Here is a 19,401-nt window from a genome sequence, read left to right as displayed (position 1 = left end):
CAGGAATGCCAGTCAGGTTGTTGACAATGTGTGTCTTAATAGCATGTAATCCAGAAGTGTTGAAAAAAAGATTCACAACGTTTTATCTGAGATATATTGTGAATGGTTCCTTGCTTATTTCAGCACTCAGGTAACTTGATGCCAACTTTTAAGTATCTAAATTTAAACCTTTTGGGCCAGATTTAGAAACCGTTTAGATGTCAAAAGATGTAAATGAGCCTGAACTAGGATTTTTTAAAAATATCTAAGAGCACTCATCTAGGGGCACTGGGCTTATTCTAGGGACCCCCCGCATTGTGCCTCTTTTGACACTCCTGTAAATACTATTGGTACTACCCTGTGTCTTTCCACTTTGCATACCAAATAATGCACAAGTCCCAAGTTATAAACAAGTTAAATCCTGAACCAGAAGCTGTCTAGGTACATGCAGTAGTTTTCTGGAGTAATTATTATATTTTCATGGCAGTCGTTTAGAATGGCATCATGCATCTGTAACACAGCAGTCTGTAGCATTGTTCAGACGTGCCTGTAGTATTTGAAGTATACAGACTGTCATGAATTTAAATAAAATTCACACATTCTGTGAGACTTTATTCCAAGTAGAACAGAAAGAGCTTCTGTTCAAATAGTGGAAGTCGAAGGTTTCTCTTGCTGCAAAGGATTGGACGGAGGTTTAAGATCCTCTTTACCTATAGAGAAAATTACCATAAAACTGAAAAGGAATATAAAACCCTCCAATTTTCTGTGAGAGGGTATGTACTTTTTCACCATCCTGAAAAGATGTTTATAAGTCTAATATTCAGGTACACGTTTTGTATATTTTATTATATGTGTTGGTTAATACCTATGTTTAACACAATTGTTAGATTTCCAAATAGTATTGCAAATTCTGTGTCCTAAAGATAGTAGTATAGGTAATACTAAATTAATTGGCCTCCTTCTTTTACCAGTTTCTTGAACAGAATAGTTAAAATGTGAGGAACAGAAGTAAATTTGTATTATAAAGGTATAAATGATAGATTAGAACCCTGCTACATTTACATTGCAGTAAAATCTTGTGTAGATTAATTAATATAATTGGTAATATTACCAGAAGGAAACTAAAAGTTTTGGAAAAACATTGCCACCAGTCAGTACCTCTGCCTATTAAAAATTCAGTAGGAAGAAAATACATGTTTCCGTTTCCCTTTTTTGTCTCATCAGGTTTATAACATTTGTGTTGCTACTAGATGCTATTTTGAATGTTCCACAGTTTGATATATTAAACCAGGCTTCTTTTATGGCCCATGTTAAGAGCACGCAGTGCATTCAAATAATACAGTGGTAGTGGCTCTTTCATCTTGTGCCTAGTGTATTTCCCCTGTGTTCAGATTAAACAAAGCTTTTGTATTCATTTGAAGCAACTGTAATGAGAATATTTAACACAGGTCAAATGCAGATAGTGGAACTCCAGAGGTCCTTGAAAATACTCTGCCTTTTGACACTGGGCCACAATGGGAGGTGAAAGGATTGCCACTTTCACTTTTTTTTTAAACTAAGATTATGATATTCTATTTGTAACCTTAGTGGAGGCTTAATGAATTTTAAAAAGGAATATAGTCAACAAAAAGAAGAATGAAGCAGTCTACATGATTTTAACTAAAGCCATTACTAGAAATTGAATATACATAAAAGATCATATGATTGCATAATGTTCTAAACAGTATACAAGAATGTAATGGGAAGGCCAATGGTATCTTGGGGTGCATGAGGAAGAGTGTGGGCAGCAGGTCGAGGAAGGTTATCTTCCCCCTCCAGTCTGCCCTGGTGAGGCCACATCTGGAGTACTGTGTCCAGTTCTGGGCTCCCCAGTTCAAAAAAGACAAGGAACTACTGGACAGAGTCCAGCGGAGGGCAACAAAGATGATGAGGGGACTGGAGCATCTCCCTTATGAGGAAAGGCTGAGAGAGCTGGGTCTGTTCAGCCTGGAGAAGAGAAGACTGAGAGGAGATCTTATCAATGTTTATAAATACCTTAAGGGCAAGTGTCACAAAGATGGGGCCAGACTCTTTTCAATGGTGCCCAGCAACAGGTTAAGGGTCAGCAAGCACACACTGAAACACAGGAAGTTTCATCTGAATATGAGGAAGAACTGCTATACCTTGAGGCTGGCAGAGCACTGGAACAGACTGCCCAGAGAGGTTGTGAAGTCTCCTTCTCTAGAGATATTCAGAACCCACCTGGACACGATCCTGTGCAACTTGCTGTAGGTGACCCTGCTTTGGCAGGGGGGTTGGACTAGGTGATCTCCAGAGGTCCCTTCCAAACGTGACCATTCTGTGATTCTGTAACTTGTAGAATGTAAACATAAAATATGAACAATAGAAAATAAGAAAGGAGAGCATTTCTTGTGTAAATGTTTGTGTAGATAGATACAGATACAATGAAATCCTCAGCTGGTATAAGTCAGCATAACTCTGATTTCCATGATTTACACTAGCTTATTTGCTATTTACAGGTAATATATACACGCATTTGAACATTGTTTTTCAGTTAGACACAGTGAAGAAATGGATGTCAAGTTATTTAGGATGGTGAACAGCCTAGTTCATCCAGGCTGACTGATTTTCCCCTGCAGCAGTTCCCTTATAAGGGTATTTTTGGGTAATTCTTCATCTCCTTTGCTGAAAATATTAATTCTATTTTGAGCCTGTCACTTTTGTGCTAAGCAAGAGGGCATAAGCATCCACTCTTTGCTTAAGCCAGAACTTATGGTCAAAAGTCTTATGTGTGATGACAGTGGAAGCTATTAACAGGATTTCAGCCCCAAGGCGAGTACCTGTTGTCAGTGCCTCTATAAAGAGGGGAGAATGCCATTTTGGTTGAAAAGTGATCAAGGTCCTATTTTCACTCAGGAAACTTCCCTATTAAGCTGTAGTCCTAATCATATGTAGGATGCTTTAAATCCCCACAATGAAGGAAGGAATTTCAGGAAAATCATCAGCTTCGAATATTTTTTTGTTCTTCGGATGAGTTAATCCTGCTGATCAGGACTGCAAGAAGAGTCAGATTACCACCCAAACCTACATAGATGGTTTTATTGACCACTGGTCCTTCCTAAAAATATAGCAGGTTAATCTCTTTCAGACACCGCAAAAACTGTCCTTCCAAGTCAGTGACAAGTAGTCTGATGTTAAGAGCTAAGTAGCTATTCTAGATCTTGGTCTTTTCCAGGGAGGGATTTTTAACTTGTCTCTTCAGTGTTAGCTCAATAAAAATCAGAAAACTCAGATCTCAGAAACTAGTCAAAGTTCTGTACTGAAAGTCCTCCCCTTAAATCTGTGGGCAATATCCTCTTTGCCATGGTTATGCAGGGCCTGGAAAAGCAGTCCTGTTGCAGGAAGGAAGCTCAGCTGTTGAATAGTGTACAGGGTCTGGCTGGGAGGCAGTTAACTTTCTTCATAGCAGCCCCTGTGCTGCTGTGTTTTGGATTTGTGGCTGAAACAAGTGTTGCTAACACACTAATGTTGCACAGTGTCAAGGTTTTCTGTTTTTCCTACTCAGTAACCCCACCAAGTAGACTGGGGGTGGGCAAGAGGCAGCCAAAGGGATATCCCATACCATATAACATCATGCTTAGCAATAAAAATGGGATTTTCGTCTTCCAAGGTGGCTGTTCCCCAGAGGCTGGCTGGGCATTGATCTGCTGGTGAGAGGTGATGAATGGTTGCCTTTGCATCACTAGTTTTATTCTTGTCACTTATTAAACTGTCTTTATCTCAACCCAAGAGTTCTCTCATTTTTGCTCTTCCTGTTGTCTCTCCTGTCCTGTCAGGGCTGTGGGGTGAGCGAGCGGCTGGGTGGGTGGTTAGCTGCTGCCTGGGGTTAACACCACAAATAGATTCATCAAATTATCACTGAAGAGAAACTCCACAATTAACTAGGAAAATTCACACCTGGCCTTCTCCCTCATCAAGCTGCAGTCAAAATTAGAGCTCAAAATACCATCCCTTCCTTTTGAAACTCTGCAAGAATCCTATCTCTACTCAGATACAGTTATGATCTTCTACCACCAAAAACTTGAAAGAGAAAAAAAGAAAGAAATTAACTCAGGAAAATATCTTCTTTATTACAGTGGAAGTACTTCTTTACTAGTGTATAGTACAATCGAAAGGATCCTACCAAATTTCAGTATTTGATTATCCTCATCTCTAGTTCTGTGTTCTTGTCATAATAGCAATTTCATTTCCTCTTCCTCCTCCTCTTCTTTGAAGCTTATCACATGGACTTCAAAATTAATAATAGATCTTCAATTTTTTTACTCATAAAAGTCAAAGTAAACCAAAAATTATTTATCCTTTCCTGTATTCCACTTTCAAAGAAGTACATAAGACAGCATCAAAGTAAGCTAGCATTATTTTCAAACCTCTTTAAATTTTTGCATACCACAAATGAGCAGTGCTAACTGGTCAATACTCAGTAACATGCTTGCCAGCTCAGCAGTGAATAATCACTTTCAGCTTCCTCTCTGTATTTATTCAGCTTCATAAATGAAAAATAAAAATGCTTCCAGCTGATGTGATACATGTGTATAGTTCTCGTCAGTCCTTTAGTTGTAACATGATGGACACAGCTGGTAACACTTGAAATCTAACTTTGATTTTCTTTTGGACATTGTTCAGTGTTAATATTATGCAGGTCTTTATGCATCTTGCTTATAAGCAGCTTTTTGGAAACATTCTGGCCATCTCCTGTAGTTGACAAAGTAGTTACTTCTGCATATATCTCAACGAAGAAGCGAGTTTAAAAGAGGAAAGTGTAACTGTTAAGTGTATTTTTGGTAAAGTTTTATCGTAATTTGTCACATGAATGTTTGCATGGAGTTGTAGATACCTGTTCAGTAATGCATAGTCTCATAGTCTCTCTGTGCATGTTCTGCAGAATTACAGGGGGGGAAATGTATAGGTATTTTTTTCTTTCCCTCCCTCCTCCTATACATATATATGCATATAGATAAATACACATTACATACATATCCATGAATATATATATTTGGGGTTTTTTCTTAGTATAACAACTTTTAACAAGCATATATATTAACACATGTCACTTAAAGGCCATTTATTGAAAACTTTCCACTCTAATCTTCTGTACATGGACTCACCTGCCTTCAGGAACAGAAGAGTTGAGAACCCAATATATATTTTAGTAGTAATCTGAGAGACATGTCTTCCATCTTCAGGAGAATGAGTTTGCCTTCCATATGTTGTATTCCAATGACTGCTGAGAACAGTTATGCATTTAACTCAAACTTGGCTTATAATTTTTAGGTTATTGTGAACTTCCTCTCGTGAGTGGATGTAGTGTGTCTAGCTGGGATAGAGTTAATTTTCTTCATAGGAGCCCCTATAGTGCTGTGTTTTGGATTGGTGACTAACACCGTGTTGATAGCAGACCAGTGTTGGCTGTTGCCAAGCAGTGCCTGCACAGCATCAAGGCTTTCTCTTTTTCCAACTTTGCCCACACCCAGCAGGCAGGCTGAGGTTTGGCAAGAAGCTGGGAGGAGACACAGCTGAGACAGCTGACCTGAATGGACCGAAGAGGTATTGTATACCACACAAATTCATGCTTGACAATAAAAACTGGAGCGGGGGTGAGTTTTTTCTAAAGTAGCCATTGCTTGGAGACTGGCAGGGCATCAGTTCTAATCTTCTGTACATGGACTCACCTGCCTTCAGGAACAGAAGAGTTGAGAACCCAATATATATTTTAGTAGTAATCTGAGAGACATGTCTTCCATCTTCAGGAGAATGAGTTTGCCTTCCATATGTTGTATTCCAATGACTGCTGAGAACAGTTATGCATTTAACTCAAACTTGGCTTATAATTTTTAGGTTATTGTGAACTTCCTCTCGTGAGTGGATGTAGTGTGTCTAGCTGGGATAGAGTTAATTTTCTTCATAGGAGCCCCTATAGTGCTGTGTTTTGGATTGGTGACTAACACCGTGTTGATAGCAGACCAGTGTTGGCTGTTGCCAAGCAGTGCCTGCACAGCATCAAGGCTTTCTCTTTTTCCAACTTTGCCCACACCCAGCAGGCAGGCTGAGGTTTGGCAAGAAGCTGGGAGGAGACACAGCTGAGACAGCTGACCTGAATGGACCGAAGAGGTATTGTATACCACACAAATTCATGCTTGACAATAAAAACTGGAGCGGGGGTGAGTTTTTTCTAAAGTAGCCATTGCTTGGAGACTGGCAGGGCATCAGTCTGCTGGTGGGAGGTGGTGAGTGATTGCCTTTATTTTTTTCTCTTTCCTTCTGTCATTAAACTGTCTGTATTTCCACCCATGATTTTTTCTCGCTTTTGCCCTCCTGAGTCTTTCCCCCCATCCCGCTGTGGGGGCTGTGAGCACACGACTAGGGGGGATCTTACCTGCCAGCCAGGGGCAACCCACCACAGTGGACTGTAAGAGATTGCCTGAATTGCACCACTTGAGTTTGACTCCTGTAACATTGAACTGAAGGAAAACCCTGTCCTGTAAAATCCCACTTCCAAACCGTATGTAGGACATTATTGACCAATATAAATGGCTTGACTTAAAATAAAGGGCATGTGCAGTCCTAATAGTCCTGTTATATTCCATTTAACTGATCTTGCTTTGCAGCTGTACCATATTAAAAATGAAAGTAACTGACTACACTGCTGAAAACAAACATTTGCCCCAAAAATACACAAATATGCAAGATGAAGGAATGTAAATGTTTGTGTTTTCCACTAAAAATCTTTGTTTACTAAGAAGTGCCACATTCAAAATAATTTTTGATTGCACATCTAGATATCATATTACTAATAAAGGTGGCTGTCTCAATGAGGGAGAGCCTGGCAATTAATATAAGTTTAATAATGCCACTAGAATTTTCAAATTGTTTTTCTTCTGCATCCAGAAGCATACAATTTTCTTCATTGCATACTGCAAAATTTAATTATAGGTTTAACAACAGAAGCTAATAGTGCGATATGTATACAGGTGAACAGGTGATTGTAGTTAGAATACATGAGGTAAAAGCTGACATTTGGTTTGAAAATTACTTCCAAAGCCCAAGGTCAAAGTTCAGAAGGAAAGCAGACTTTCAAAGAAAAAACATCTTTGCAATCACTATCTGAAATTTGAATTCTAAATCATAAAATCAGTTATCCTTAATGCCCACAAAATAGATTTTGACCATTAACTTTTCTCGTTTTCTGTCCCATTTGGGTACACACTCTCAAGTGATTTTCAAGTAGATCTTTCCATCTTGAACATCCTTAATTCAGTTTAACTCTCTTTCCTAAGTGCTTATTTTTGACGCTACACATGAAGAATAAAACCCTCAGAGTGACAGTCTGTGATCATGTTTCATGTGGCAGACTTCATTTGCTTTCAGTTTATATTGCTATCAATTTATGACTTTGTTCCTTAAATAGTTATCTTTTTTCCACATTGTAACTGATATATTGAATGATGTATGTTTGAGAGGTATTTCAAGGAATTTTAACTTCAGTCATTAACTGGTTATCTCTTGGCTCAGGAACCTTTAGTTTGTTGAGAGAAAGTTAATAGTTTTAAGGCAAATAAAACAGCTTTTCAATATGTAATTATTTTCTTATCAATTTTACATTTTCATGCTCTTTTGAGCATTTAGCATGCAGTGCTTGAATTTGCATTTAGCTCTGTAGGAACTGCTTAAAATATTATTATTATGAAGGAAGAAATCAAAAATCAAAGTGAATTTTTAGTACAATAGCGAGGTATAGAAGGTGCAATTGCAGTAACAGCAGTCTGCATTATTGTATAGAACTAACTCACAGCTTGACAGAAAGTCCCTGCTGGGGAGGAAATGTAGGGGAACTGGCAGAATTTTGCTACATCTGCTCCCTACTGCTAATAAGCTTTAACCTGTTTCATTTTTATTATGCTTACTGTTTAGATATTTTGCTTCCAAAATTATATCTGTAACTATGTGAACACATAAAAGGGAGCACGACAGGTACAGCTGTTTAAAAATTTAAAACTATCAGCAAGGGATATTAAAGGCCATAATGAGTAACGTGGTTGCCTTCTTAGTGTGGGTTTTTAGAGTTCAGGCACTGTAGCGCTGGTAGAAAGACTGAGTGTAAGTAGTGGGTAAAACGGATTTCATAGCTTAAGTAGCTTGTGCAGCCAGAAGGCACCATTAGATCATTTAGTCTGACCTGTATATCACAGACCATTACATTTCACCCAGAAATTCCTATTTTGAACTCTGTGAGTGTACTTAGACTAAAATATATCAGACTTTAAGAGTTTAAAATACTTTATGCCACAGGATGAGAACCAACAGGCTGAGCTTCGCATGCAGTAGGAAGGGTGTTTATCAGGTTGGTAAGCACACATAGTAGCATGGCTACTTCTGCAGTATAAGCCAACCAACCAAAGGTTTGCATGCACTTAACAAAAGTGAAAATCCTTTCCTGACCCCTTTGACTTAGGGAAAAAAGTACAGGTATTCATATTGTATCAGAGCACTTGCTTACTGAAATGTTCTGCTGAAGCCATAAACAGTTCCTTCAGGAAGGAAAAAAAAAAAAAAAAAAAAGAAACCAAGAAACGAAACCACTTCCCCCCCAAAAAAAACCCAAGCCAACCAGAATAAACAAAAGTTAGATTTAATCTGTCTCATTATGTATCAGTGGGAGTAATTAAGGACCCAGTAAGAGGGAAAATCTTCTCCTTCAAGCAGTCATATCCATTTTTAAAGCTAGTATTAATCATCTAATTCTGAATTTCAGACATTATACCCCTTTGACAGCCATGCTGGTGGTCCTCTGCTGCTCAGATTCTCAATCCAGACACATTCATTGCAGTCCTTTGAACATGCTTACCTCTGAATAATGAGTGCTATAGCTGAGGTTTATAATTATCTAAAAATGTGGGGAAAATGGTATTGTATATTTTCCATTTGATATTATCACATGCTTCCCATAACTGATTATCCAACATTTAAAAATCTTTATTTTGCTCTGATGGTGGCATAATTGTCACACACAATTATGAAATGTATTTTGAAGAGAGATTGAAATGTACAAAATTCAGTGAGTAGTTGAAAACTCTTAAGTCCATAGGACTATTGAGACTGTGATTTTAGATAATAGGATTGAACAAGATTGTGATACTTACCTGATAAATCAAGCAAAAATGGAAGTCTCAGTCTTAAATAGGAGATCCTTCTCCATTAGTGTGCGTGCAGAAGTCTGTGTCTTTCTTTCAGCAGGCCAGTTTGTATTTTCTATTTTTCTTTCAATTTATTCTAACACGTAATTATTTGAGCTTACTTTTCAAGAAAACTTCCAGGTTGGTAAGTCCAGAAAGCAGAGGTGTTAGCCTAGTTATTACAGACTTTGTTTGCAGTCTTCAGGCTTTCAGTTGTTTATTTGTTCTAGAGACTTGTTCAAAGCTGACTATGTCTTCATGGAAACATGATTCTGATTGCTCTTATCTTGATCGTGTCACAGAGCTTCTCACTTTCCGAAATGAAAGGATGAAAACACAGACATCCAACAATAGAAAAGAGAAGCCAAATTAACAAGCAAGTGATATCCTTATATACTAAATATAATCAAAAGAGAGCTTGTAAGGTTATGTCTTTAATTTCAGCTGAGCCCTTTTGTCTATCTCACAGAAGTGACAAAAATTTATACCACTTCTTGGCCTCTGTTGACGATCATGGTAAAAGGTAGAATAGCAAGTTGTTAAATTATTCTGTTTGAGCAATGTAAGCTATAGATCATACAGAGTTATTGATCTGATTTCTAATGAACTCTATTTTCATGAGTTTCTATATTTGCTTATCTTTTTTACATAATGCTTACATATACTTACAGTAGTACTATTCAGAGACCATTCATCATGAAAGTTTTGATTCTGCAAAGACTTAAACATATCCTTTATGCACCAAAAAGCTGTCTCAACTTATAAAATCAAATTCATGCTAGATTTATTGTGGGATTTGAGCCCTAAGAGTGATGTTAGTTAATTTTTGTAGTAGTTTCTTCTGACATACTTGGTTGACTACCATAAAATTTTAGCCCGTCAACTTGACAAATCCTAATAATAGCCAGCAATATATTGTATAGATTTCAGATTTCTTATACTCTTGCTAATATAACTTGAGGTATGCTCATTTTATTCACCTGCAAAATGCCTCTCCAGAAAAAGTTAAGCTGCAGTGCTTGGCATGTTAATTGCTGACCATTTAATGTATAATAATTAATTTTGCATCACTACCTTGGCTGCATGCAGAATTTTTCACATTTGTTATGAAGAAAACTTAATTTGGATATTTTTTTTTCCAAATGCCAGCATGTGGAATTATAATCATTATATTAAGAGATGACATTAATTTGAAATCCATTTGAATTACAAAAATTGATTAAAAGTACCCTTAGAAATAGTACTGCCTCTAAATTTCTGTACCCATATTTGTTCCCCTGTATCTATTTTCCCTTTTTCATGTTTGTGTGTTTTAATGATAGATAAAGACTGCACAAAAAAAAATTATTCTGCAAAATATGCTATCAGATGCTGACACAAAAAATAAAGAACAATCTTGTTTTCTCTAGATTTTCCCTGGTTCAGTAACACCAAGAAAGTATAGGCTCAGTTTTCTAGTTGACATTGTACAAAATAGTTTCTACATGACACAGTGGTAACTGAACTACCGTCAACTTTGTCTAGCACGTTGTGGAGTGGAGAGGACTAAAATTTGTGAAGAACTTGTTTCTTTTTATATTAACAGTATTTATTCCATGATAAATATTCAGGTTTATAAGACCTCATTTTTAGTCTGCCAGTCTTGTGTTACTGTATTTTTGGCATGCCACAAATAATCTGTTTTATTTCAGGAAGGAATACTAAATGTCAGACTTCCTTATTTTTATAAGCTTTGCAAAAAGAATATTCTTAACAATTTTATTGTTATAAAACACTGTGGTATTCATTCTCTGAATTCAGGCCTGTTATACCAGGAATGCATGTGGCCTATTTATTAGACAAACTAGGATGTTGAAAAGGATTGCTGCTATCCTACTTTCTTCAGGAACTGACATTTTTATTCTAATGCAGTTTTCCTAGTGGAATCTTTACTTTTTAAAGTCATAAACCTATTGTTGTGAGAGACTCTAGCAAAGCTTAGACTGGATCTCAGGAGTTTGATGCACTCTGTTTAATGCAGGCAGCGTAAAAGAAATTTTAAATGTATTATTTAAAGGCACATTAATCTTGCCGCTATAATGGTGTAATAATGCATACCATAGAAGGTTTTCATAAACTCAGCTTCTAAAAGTAACATCACAGTATCTTTCTTTTTGTTCTCCAAGTCAATTCTTTGTAGAGATAGCAATTACGCATTCATCTCTGTCTCTTACAGCCTGATTCCATATTCAGCTGCGAAGTAGGTAGACCTTAGTCCTTATTCACACCACAAACAGAATATTTCTCATTTGGAACAAAAATAAACAGATTTATATAATAAATGTTAATAGCTGAAATGTGTATCTTTTTCGATTAAATTAAGTAAAACAGTTAAATGCTTATACAATGGATTGAGTCTAGGTTTGTCCTATACTTATTGTTCCTGTGCTTTCACTGGAATTTTAATAGGTCTGCCTTTGATTGTTATTTTTTTTTATGAAAAATTGCACTATGAGTTAGAGAAATTCTTCTTCAAGGTTAGCACTTTTAGAACAACACTCTGTGTAGGTTAGTTTATAACCGTTACAGCCCAGCGTTTTTTATTTAACTATGCTCATTGCATTGGGTTCTGGTTTGTTTTGTAGCAGTATTGTGAATGCATTAGGCATTCGTTACTGTGAGAGTATTCTGTAGCTCTCCTGAATATGTGCAATGAAAATCGAGTGACTCTTTACTAAGAACTAAGGCATACAAAATGCAAGGACTTCGTAATACTGTGAAGCAATATGATAACTTCTTGTGTCTGAGCAAAGCTCAGGAAAGCATTAAGCACACAACGGTTCAGATAACTATTGTACGTTAATGTATAAATACAAGTTAATCACAAGTTTAAAAACCAATTGACAACCTCTGTTGTTAACCTTCCTTCTTGTGATATGAAAGGGCTTGTATTTTTGCATTAAACATGTTCATAAAAGTGTTAGCTAAGGAACGTTTCTACCAAGCTACCTTTTTGGCTTCAGTCAATGCATGAATATAAAGTATAGGAAGAGTTCCCATTCTTGTTTCTCATAATTAGGTACCTTACTGAATTGGATATCATTTGATAACTATAGTACTGTGGCCTTCAATAAGTTTTCAGCCAAGCCCTTCAACCCCTTCTATTTCCAACTAATTGTCCTTATACTTTTGCAGATTTGAGTTAAGCATCCATTGCAGAACCTTGTTAGAGGGGTTAAAACACAGCGGACTGTCTGGGTGGCCCCAGTGTAACAGGGCTGGAGATCCCTGTTCCTGTGGCAGGTGCCTAAAGCAGACAAACCTCATGCTTGGCACTGTCTGCGACTGTCAGATGTGTTTTGGTTGTCTGTTCTGTCTCTATTAGTATAAGCAGGGACTGAAGATACATGTGCCGCCCTCGAAGTAGGATTCCAGTGATTCTGTTTTGGAAAAAAGAAGAGGAAACTTTTTTTTTTTTCTCAGAAAGAGGCCAAGTGTAACCACATCGAACTCCCACTTCTTCCAGCCCAATATTCTGATGCCAATAGCTCTACTCAACTAGCTGAAGCAGCACTTCAGAGCTGTTATCTGCATTCTTCTGCTTCTGCGTTCACCATTCATGTATAAAATCAGTCTGGAATGTCACAGACGAACATAAAACTCCCTTAGAATTACAGAAATGTTGGAAAGGACTGGTTGTTGGAAGGGACTAGTAGTGAAAATTCAACGAGTCCGGTCAAGAAAGCCCAGTCATTTTTCTTCATCAAACACACCACTAGTATCAGCATAAGGATAAATTCTTATGTAAGAATAGCCATAATGGTGTAAGCTCTGCTTAGTATTCTGACTCCAAACAGTAGCCCTAAGCAGATGTGAACAGTAAGAAGAGGAAAAGCATATATCCACCCTAATATTCTTGCAACCTCAAACTATTTTAATTCATATTTAAATTAACTTAACTTTAATAATTATATGAATAATTAATTTATATAAATTATAAACTATTGTATGAATTAAGAATTAACTGAGATTTTTAATATGTGTCTTTTATAATCCCCACTGAATCTGTGTTCTGAGCACTTGTTCAGGCTCCCCTTGAATCCGTGTAAAGTTCTTGCAACCACAGCATTCTCTGTCAAGGAATTGCAGGTGTCAGCCGCCATCATTCTTTTTGAAACCATGCTATTACTAATGTCATTTGATGATCCGTAGTTCTTGTACAGAAAGACAAGCATGCAAAATCAGTTCTTATCCCTATCCCACCCTTCTTATGTCATGTATGATTTTGTAAACTTCTGTCATGTTCTCCTTACGAAGGCTGAAGAACATTTCCAGTCAGACCCTCCAGAGCTTTTGATCATCCTTCTTGTCCTCCTCTGAACACATTCTGGGTCTAATATGTACTTTTTCAGCTGAGAGATCCAGAGTTGTATATCTTACTCAAGGTGGGGGTGAACTGTGAAGTTCTACAGTGGCATAATGTTACCCACTTTGTCCTCTATTCCTTTCCTAAGAATTCATAATGTTTTACTTGCTTTCTTGACAGTGTCAACTGCTGTGATTCTTTATTAACCAGTCCGTGAAGACTTTCCAAGATGTTATTTAGCTTAGCATGGCACTTTTCTCAGTGTTTACAGTAATATGGCATCAACCTACTTTGGTATTATAAAATGTCAGGTAAATAAGAGAGTCACATTCTCAGTCCTCCTAAAATCTACTCCATACCTTCTGTTTTTTCCCTAAGTTACTGAAATGTGTATTGTATCACCAGAAGAATATCAGTATTTTCTTCACAGTGGGAAAAGCACTTTGCTGAGTTGTGGTATTTTTCAAAGCAAGGTGTTGTTAAAAAATGAGAGTGTTCATAGTCCTTCTCTGGATAGGGAATGACATAGATACAGTGCATGTATTTAGCAAAAACTGCTTTTTGGCTTCCTTTTCCAAACTTTCTGGAACTTTCCCACCTTTGATAAATCAAGTAGCAGATGATCCTGTTGGCAGGAGGAGGATATTGTGAATCATGTCTTGAGGACAATCTAACATGAGATTCAGTTGGAGCTAAATCACTTGTCATATCAACTCTTTGTCCAAAGTTTTGGGATCTACCATTTCATGGCATGACAGAATCATAATCCTGTCATACTGTGGTCTCTGAGACGATCCAGTTGCATCCATTCCTGAAAGAAGACATTGTTACCAAGTCATTCATTTTCAGAGGCTGTCTCCTGCACAGCGAAATGATGTTACCTGGCTTCCTTTTCAAACCCTCTTTAAATCAGATCATGTAAAAGTATAGCACAGAAGTAGCATGTGTCTCCATATTATCTCAGCTATCAGCCATTGAACTTTGATGATCTGTTCATTTTCCCCTGTGACATTCGAACTTCTCCTGGTGCAAAGCTACCTTGCAGTATTTGTTCTTAAAAAGGATTAAATCCTGTGGAAAAGCTAATAAGTGGAAACCGGAATCTTCAACAGGCAGACCCTCTCCCATGAATTGAAATTCATTTGAATACTGATAGCTAGAAAATAAGTGTTTAAGGGCAAATACCTTTAGATGACAGCTACATCAACAGCCTAATGAAATTTGTAAAGATTTGTAAAATTCAGGTCATACATAGTTTAAGGAATCACTCCTTTCAACAGTGTTTGCCCCAACAGTTTTCCTGTCCCTCAATAATAACAATTTTAGAGGTTCCCAAGAATTATTTGACATTCCTTTTTCAAGAATTAGAAGCCAAGCTGTATCCTTTTCTACCTGTTTGTTTATTTTTCCCAAGACTTTGAAAATGTAGAAGAAGGACCAGTCCAAAACCTGTACTCCTTTATAGAACAGTCTACAACAGTATCATTGGGCAAGGACCCTAAAAACATGTTTTTCTTCATAGTACCACATCTGCCTGCCAGGAGTGCTGAATCTCATTGACGAGAGTGCAGAATCAATTGTAAAAAGCAATTTAATCATAAAATAGTTCATTTTCACTCTTAATACTTACTTAGATTGTTCCAGCATCTTATGAATAGAATTTCTTAGCAGACCTTGTATATTCATCCTCATTTACTAGACAGGCTACCATAAAGATATTCAGCTGTTTAAGACAATTGTAAATTTCTGACAGGTAACTCATAAATGCAGCATCCATGTACAACACAAATCTCAGCAATTTCTTGAAAGTAAGTCAGGAGAGGTCATTGTTAGAAGTATTTCTGTAAGATTCTGTAGCAGCCAATGAAAAATTATTGGTCCCCAGTAGCTCCATCACTTATGCTTTGTGCAAACTCTAAAGTTAAAGGTTATGAGTGCTATGGTGCTGTACAGGTGCGCCATGAATAGGCTTTCACACAGAATGATTCTCATTTGTTAAATTTGGAAATGGACTTTCTCCTGGCCTTAATTTTAATGTAGTTCTTCATATTCTAAATGGCAGCTGAAGGCAAGCAGAAATAGCAAGTAATTGATTTAACAACCTAAGACAAGTACAGGGAAGTAGAAAAGTTTGTCTTAGTGCTTGATGTGACCTGAGAGAGCTTCTTGAGACTTTTTTTCTAAACAGTACCTCAGCACCTTGGGCCAGCAAAGTGGCCTTTAAGCCTGAATGAGCATGACTTTTTTTTTTCTCAGTGCAAAGCTCCAGTATTTCATCTTTTCAAACTGTTTTACAGCACTCAGAGCAGAATTATATTGACAAGGTTAGAATTCATCTCCTAGAGGAGAATACTGTGCTCCTCCTGTTAAGTGCTAATGTAACATTTCTGTGTTGGTACCTTAATAACAAGCCCCAGCTAGCCTAATGAAAGTACTGAAAGCAAACAGTACTCAGATTTTATTATGACTGAAGTGACTGCAATTTGAGACAAATTATCCCTATTTTTGTTCCCATATCAAAACCAGAAATGCTAAAAGCAATTGCTACATGTTTGGTACAGAATTAGACTCCACTATCATTAACATAGAAGTAAGTGCATTTTTCATGTGAACAGCTCACGAGGGTCAAGCATCAAAGATATTATCTGCAAAATGGTTGTCAATAACTTTGTGAGTGAATTTTGAAATAAAGTGCCTGTAACCTGTCATCATTTCTTCCACTCAAAGTTGAGAGCAAGTGGATGAAAATTGAGCTTGTGAATTGAAGGTACTGTGAGTTATATGGCCGTATCGACTTCAGGCAAAATGACAGGTTTCCCTTGTTATTATTTTTGCTTTCAGAGGTCAGGCAATGGACAATATTACCAGTATATACTGTGGTGTAAGCAAATTGGTATGTAAAAAAAGTTATTATCTGTGTACACAAAGAAGATGGTGTAAGTCACTAATATTAAAAAAGTTCAATATATTGTCTCTTTATAAAAATGAGGGAGAAAGTAAGAAAAAAAAAAAATCTGCTGCCCAGAATAAGAATTTCAGCTGTTCAGCTGTTTGAACAGTTGTTCCAAAAAAAGAAATGTGTTCAGAGAGCTGATAAGTTAATGTAAATTCATACTTTTTGAGAGTATGTATATCACAAAAAGGAATTACTTTCCATAAATAGTCCTTGTTGTATACATAATAGGAGTATGACTATATGCATTTAAGTATAAAGTAACAGCAGACCTAAATGTGTGTACTGATTTTGGCTGCGGTGGAGTTACCTTTCTTTATAGTAACCTATATGGTGCTATGGTTTGGATTTGTGATCAAAACAGCAGGGTTTTTAGCTGTTACTGAGCAGTACTTACACAGCATCAAGGCCTTCTTTGTCTGTAACACTGCCCTGTCAGGGAGTAGGCTGGAGGTGCACAAGAAGTTGGGAGGGGACACAGCTGAGACAGCTGACCTCAACTGACCAAAGGGATATTGCATACCATATAACATCATATTCAGCCACAAAAACTAAGGGAAGGGTCCTTGGGAGGATAGCCATTGCTTATAGTCTAGGTGGGTGTCAGTCTGCTGGTGGAGAGGTGTTGAGTAACAGCCCTTGTATTGCTTGTTTTGCTCCCTTCTTCCTTTTTTCTTCACTTATTAAAACATCTTTATCTTGATCCACAAGTTTTCTCACCTGTGCCATTGGTGGGGAGAAGTAAACAAGTGTGGTGCTTAGCTGCTGGATGGAGTCAAGCCACCACAATGTATTGTTCCTAGTTTAAATCTCTAAGTTTGTTTTTATTTGTATTCAGATGAAAAAGGATTGAATATGTAACAACAATAGACAAGATAATTATTTTATGAACTCATCTTAGGTTTGTTAAGATTCAATGGTAGTGCTATTTAACGCACATAGGTACAACTAATTTGGATTGAAATGGCTACAAATTCACAATTTGTTCCTCTGTCTCATGGAAGAGTGTTTCAGTATTTTGAAACATCATATTCACTTCCTATACCTGTTAACGTGCTACAATGCAATTTATACTAAAATTTTGACAAACAGGTAAACAGAAAGCCTGTCCCCCTTCTTTAATACCATCAGAAGAAAAGGAACTCTGTTTCTTAGAGTTAGCGTACCAAGTTAGCTAATTAGATGTGCTAGTTGATGTGAAAACAATTTAAATATACTTTCTAAATGAGCTCTGCTGTTAAGAAGACATGTTTTATCTTCTAAGAGGATTTGTTCAAGATCATTTTGCTGTTCAGAACTATCTGAACTGTATCTTCACTGTATCTGAATTGTATCTTTAGTACTCCAACTTTTCAAATAAATCTTATATGCTTTCCTAACTAATTTCTGTAGTTTCAGTAGTTCCTACCATTTCTGTTCTTCAAAGACCATTGGTACGGACAAAAGTTACTGTGTGCAAAAAGACGTTTTTTTTGATTGCAGAATGAGTGCAAAATACATTATGGTAAATTTTTTAAATGGTACAAGCACAGTAGTAGTTTGAGATTGCAAAAATGAGCAGATATTAACTGTCAGACAAATTCAAGATGACTTTTCAGTAAGAAGGAAAGTTTAGAGGAAAAACAATCCCCATGAAATAACTGTATTGCACATACTTTTTCGAATATATCAGCTGAATATGAGCAACATTAATTTCTGCCAGCTCTGTAATATGCACAATATTTTGTTTATCTTTTAGGTTGAAGATTCAGAGACGTATCATGATGTAACTGCAGTGTGGGGGTTGCTTGATGTGGTTGTAATCTCCCACCTACCCAGAGATGCTGCCATTGAATGGCATGTTGTTGCAGTAGTTGATGATCCACTCCAAAGAAAACATTTTGCAATGAAGATGTTGTCAGAGGGCCTCCAAATTGAGTGTGAATCTGTGGAGTCTAGTTCTGCATCTTGTGCATCAATCTCTGTACGTCTGAGCTTGATTTCACCATCCACTTCTCAGCTTGATTTAGATGGACCTCTTCATGACTTAGTTGCTATGTTTAGACAAGCTGTTGAGAAACTTTCAGAAGACTGCAGTGCAAGTCCTTTATCTTTTAGAGCTTTCTTCAAGGAGGATGTCTTTGATGCTGAAGCACTACAAACAGGTAGGACTTACGATGACAGGAACCAGGTGTTAATACTAAGCGTAAGGTAATTTTTGTTTATTTCTATGTAAGGTTTCATTGGTAGAAAACATTTTAGAAGTACCTTTCAAGGATAGGTGGCCAAGAAGACCTATAGCATCCTGGCTTGTTATCAGAAACAGTGTGGCCAGCAGGACTAGGGAAGTGATCGTCCCCCTGTACTCAGCACTGGTGAGGCCGCACCAGTGAGGAGGTTGGATTAGACAATCTCACTCCAATCTGAGTTATTCTGTGATTCCATGAAAGAGGATTTGATGAGAAATCCACCCACTTCAGAGTTGGACACAGGTAGAAAGGTTGCAAAGGTTGGACTTGATGATCCCAGAGGTCTCTTCCAACCAAATCAATTCCGTGAGAATGAATCTTTTGCATAAAAGTCTTTGAACAGTTGTCCATTTGGTAGCCTATTTTTGTCATGATCTAGAACTATGCTCAAATAACCAAATTCTGTGTGCTAACAGGCACTTTTCTGAGAATAAATAATGAAATATTAATGTTTTAAAACAAGGAAATGGTGTTGTATCTTCTAGATTAGAGGGTGTCCAGTTTTTAACATAGGCTGATTTCTTACCAACTTATTTAAATAGAACTTGCTAACCAAACAAATTTGCTGGTTTTTCCCCCATGTTTTTTTTTTTTCCAAAATCTCATTCTCTTACCAAGTAAAGAGAATACAGAACAATAAGCAAGGCCTTTGACACTGTCTCCCAT

General features: G+C 37.1%; 1 protein-coding gene across 1 annotated transcript in view; it reads left to right on the top strand.

Moving 5' to 3' along the window:
* The window catches only part of LOC104157275 (diphthine--ammonia ligase-like), a gene marked incomplete at both ends in the record, with an annotated part of 105,882 nt that extends 87,185 nt beyond the window's left edge, over positions 1 to 18,697 (top strand). The window contains one exon of the mRNA XM_009694558.1: positions 18,246 to 18,697. Within this exon, the coding sequence (XP_009692860.1) occupies positions 18,246 to 18,697 (452 nt within the window). The remainder of the gene's footprint in view (positions 1 to 18,245) is intronic.
* Between the last annotated feature and the right edge of the window lie 704 nt (positions 18,698 to 19,401).

The sequence above is a fragment of the Cariama cristata genome, unplaced genomic scaffold (assembly GCF_000690535.1).
Source record: "Cariama cristata isolate BGI_N322 unplaced genomic scaffold, ASM69053v1 scaffold7532, whole genome shotgun sequence".
In the NCBI taxonomy this organism is placed as follows: domain Eukaryota; kingdom Metazoa; phylum Chordata; class Aves; order Cariamiformes; family Cariamidae; genus Cariama; species Cariama cristata.
The sequence above is the reverse complement of the archived record's forward strand: the minus strand, read 5'-3'. Positions and strand labels throughout refer to the sequence as shown.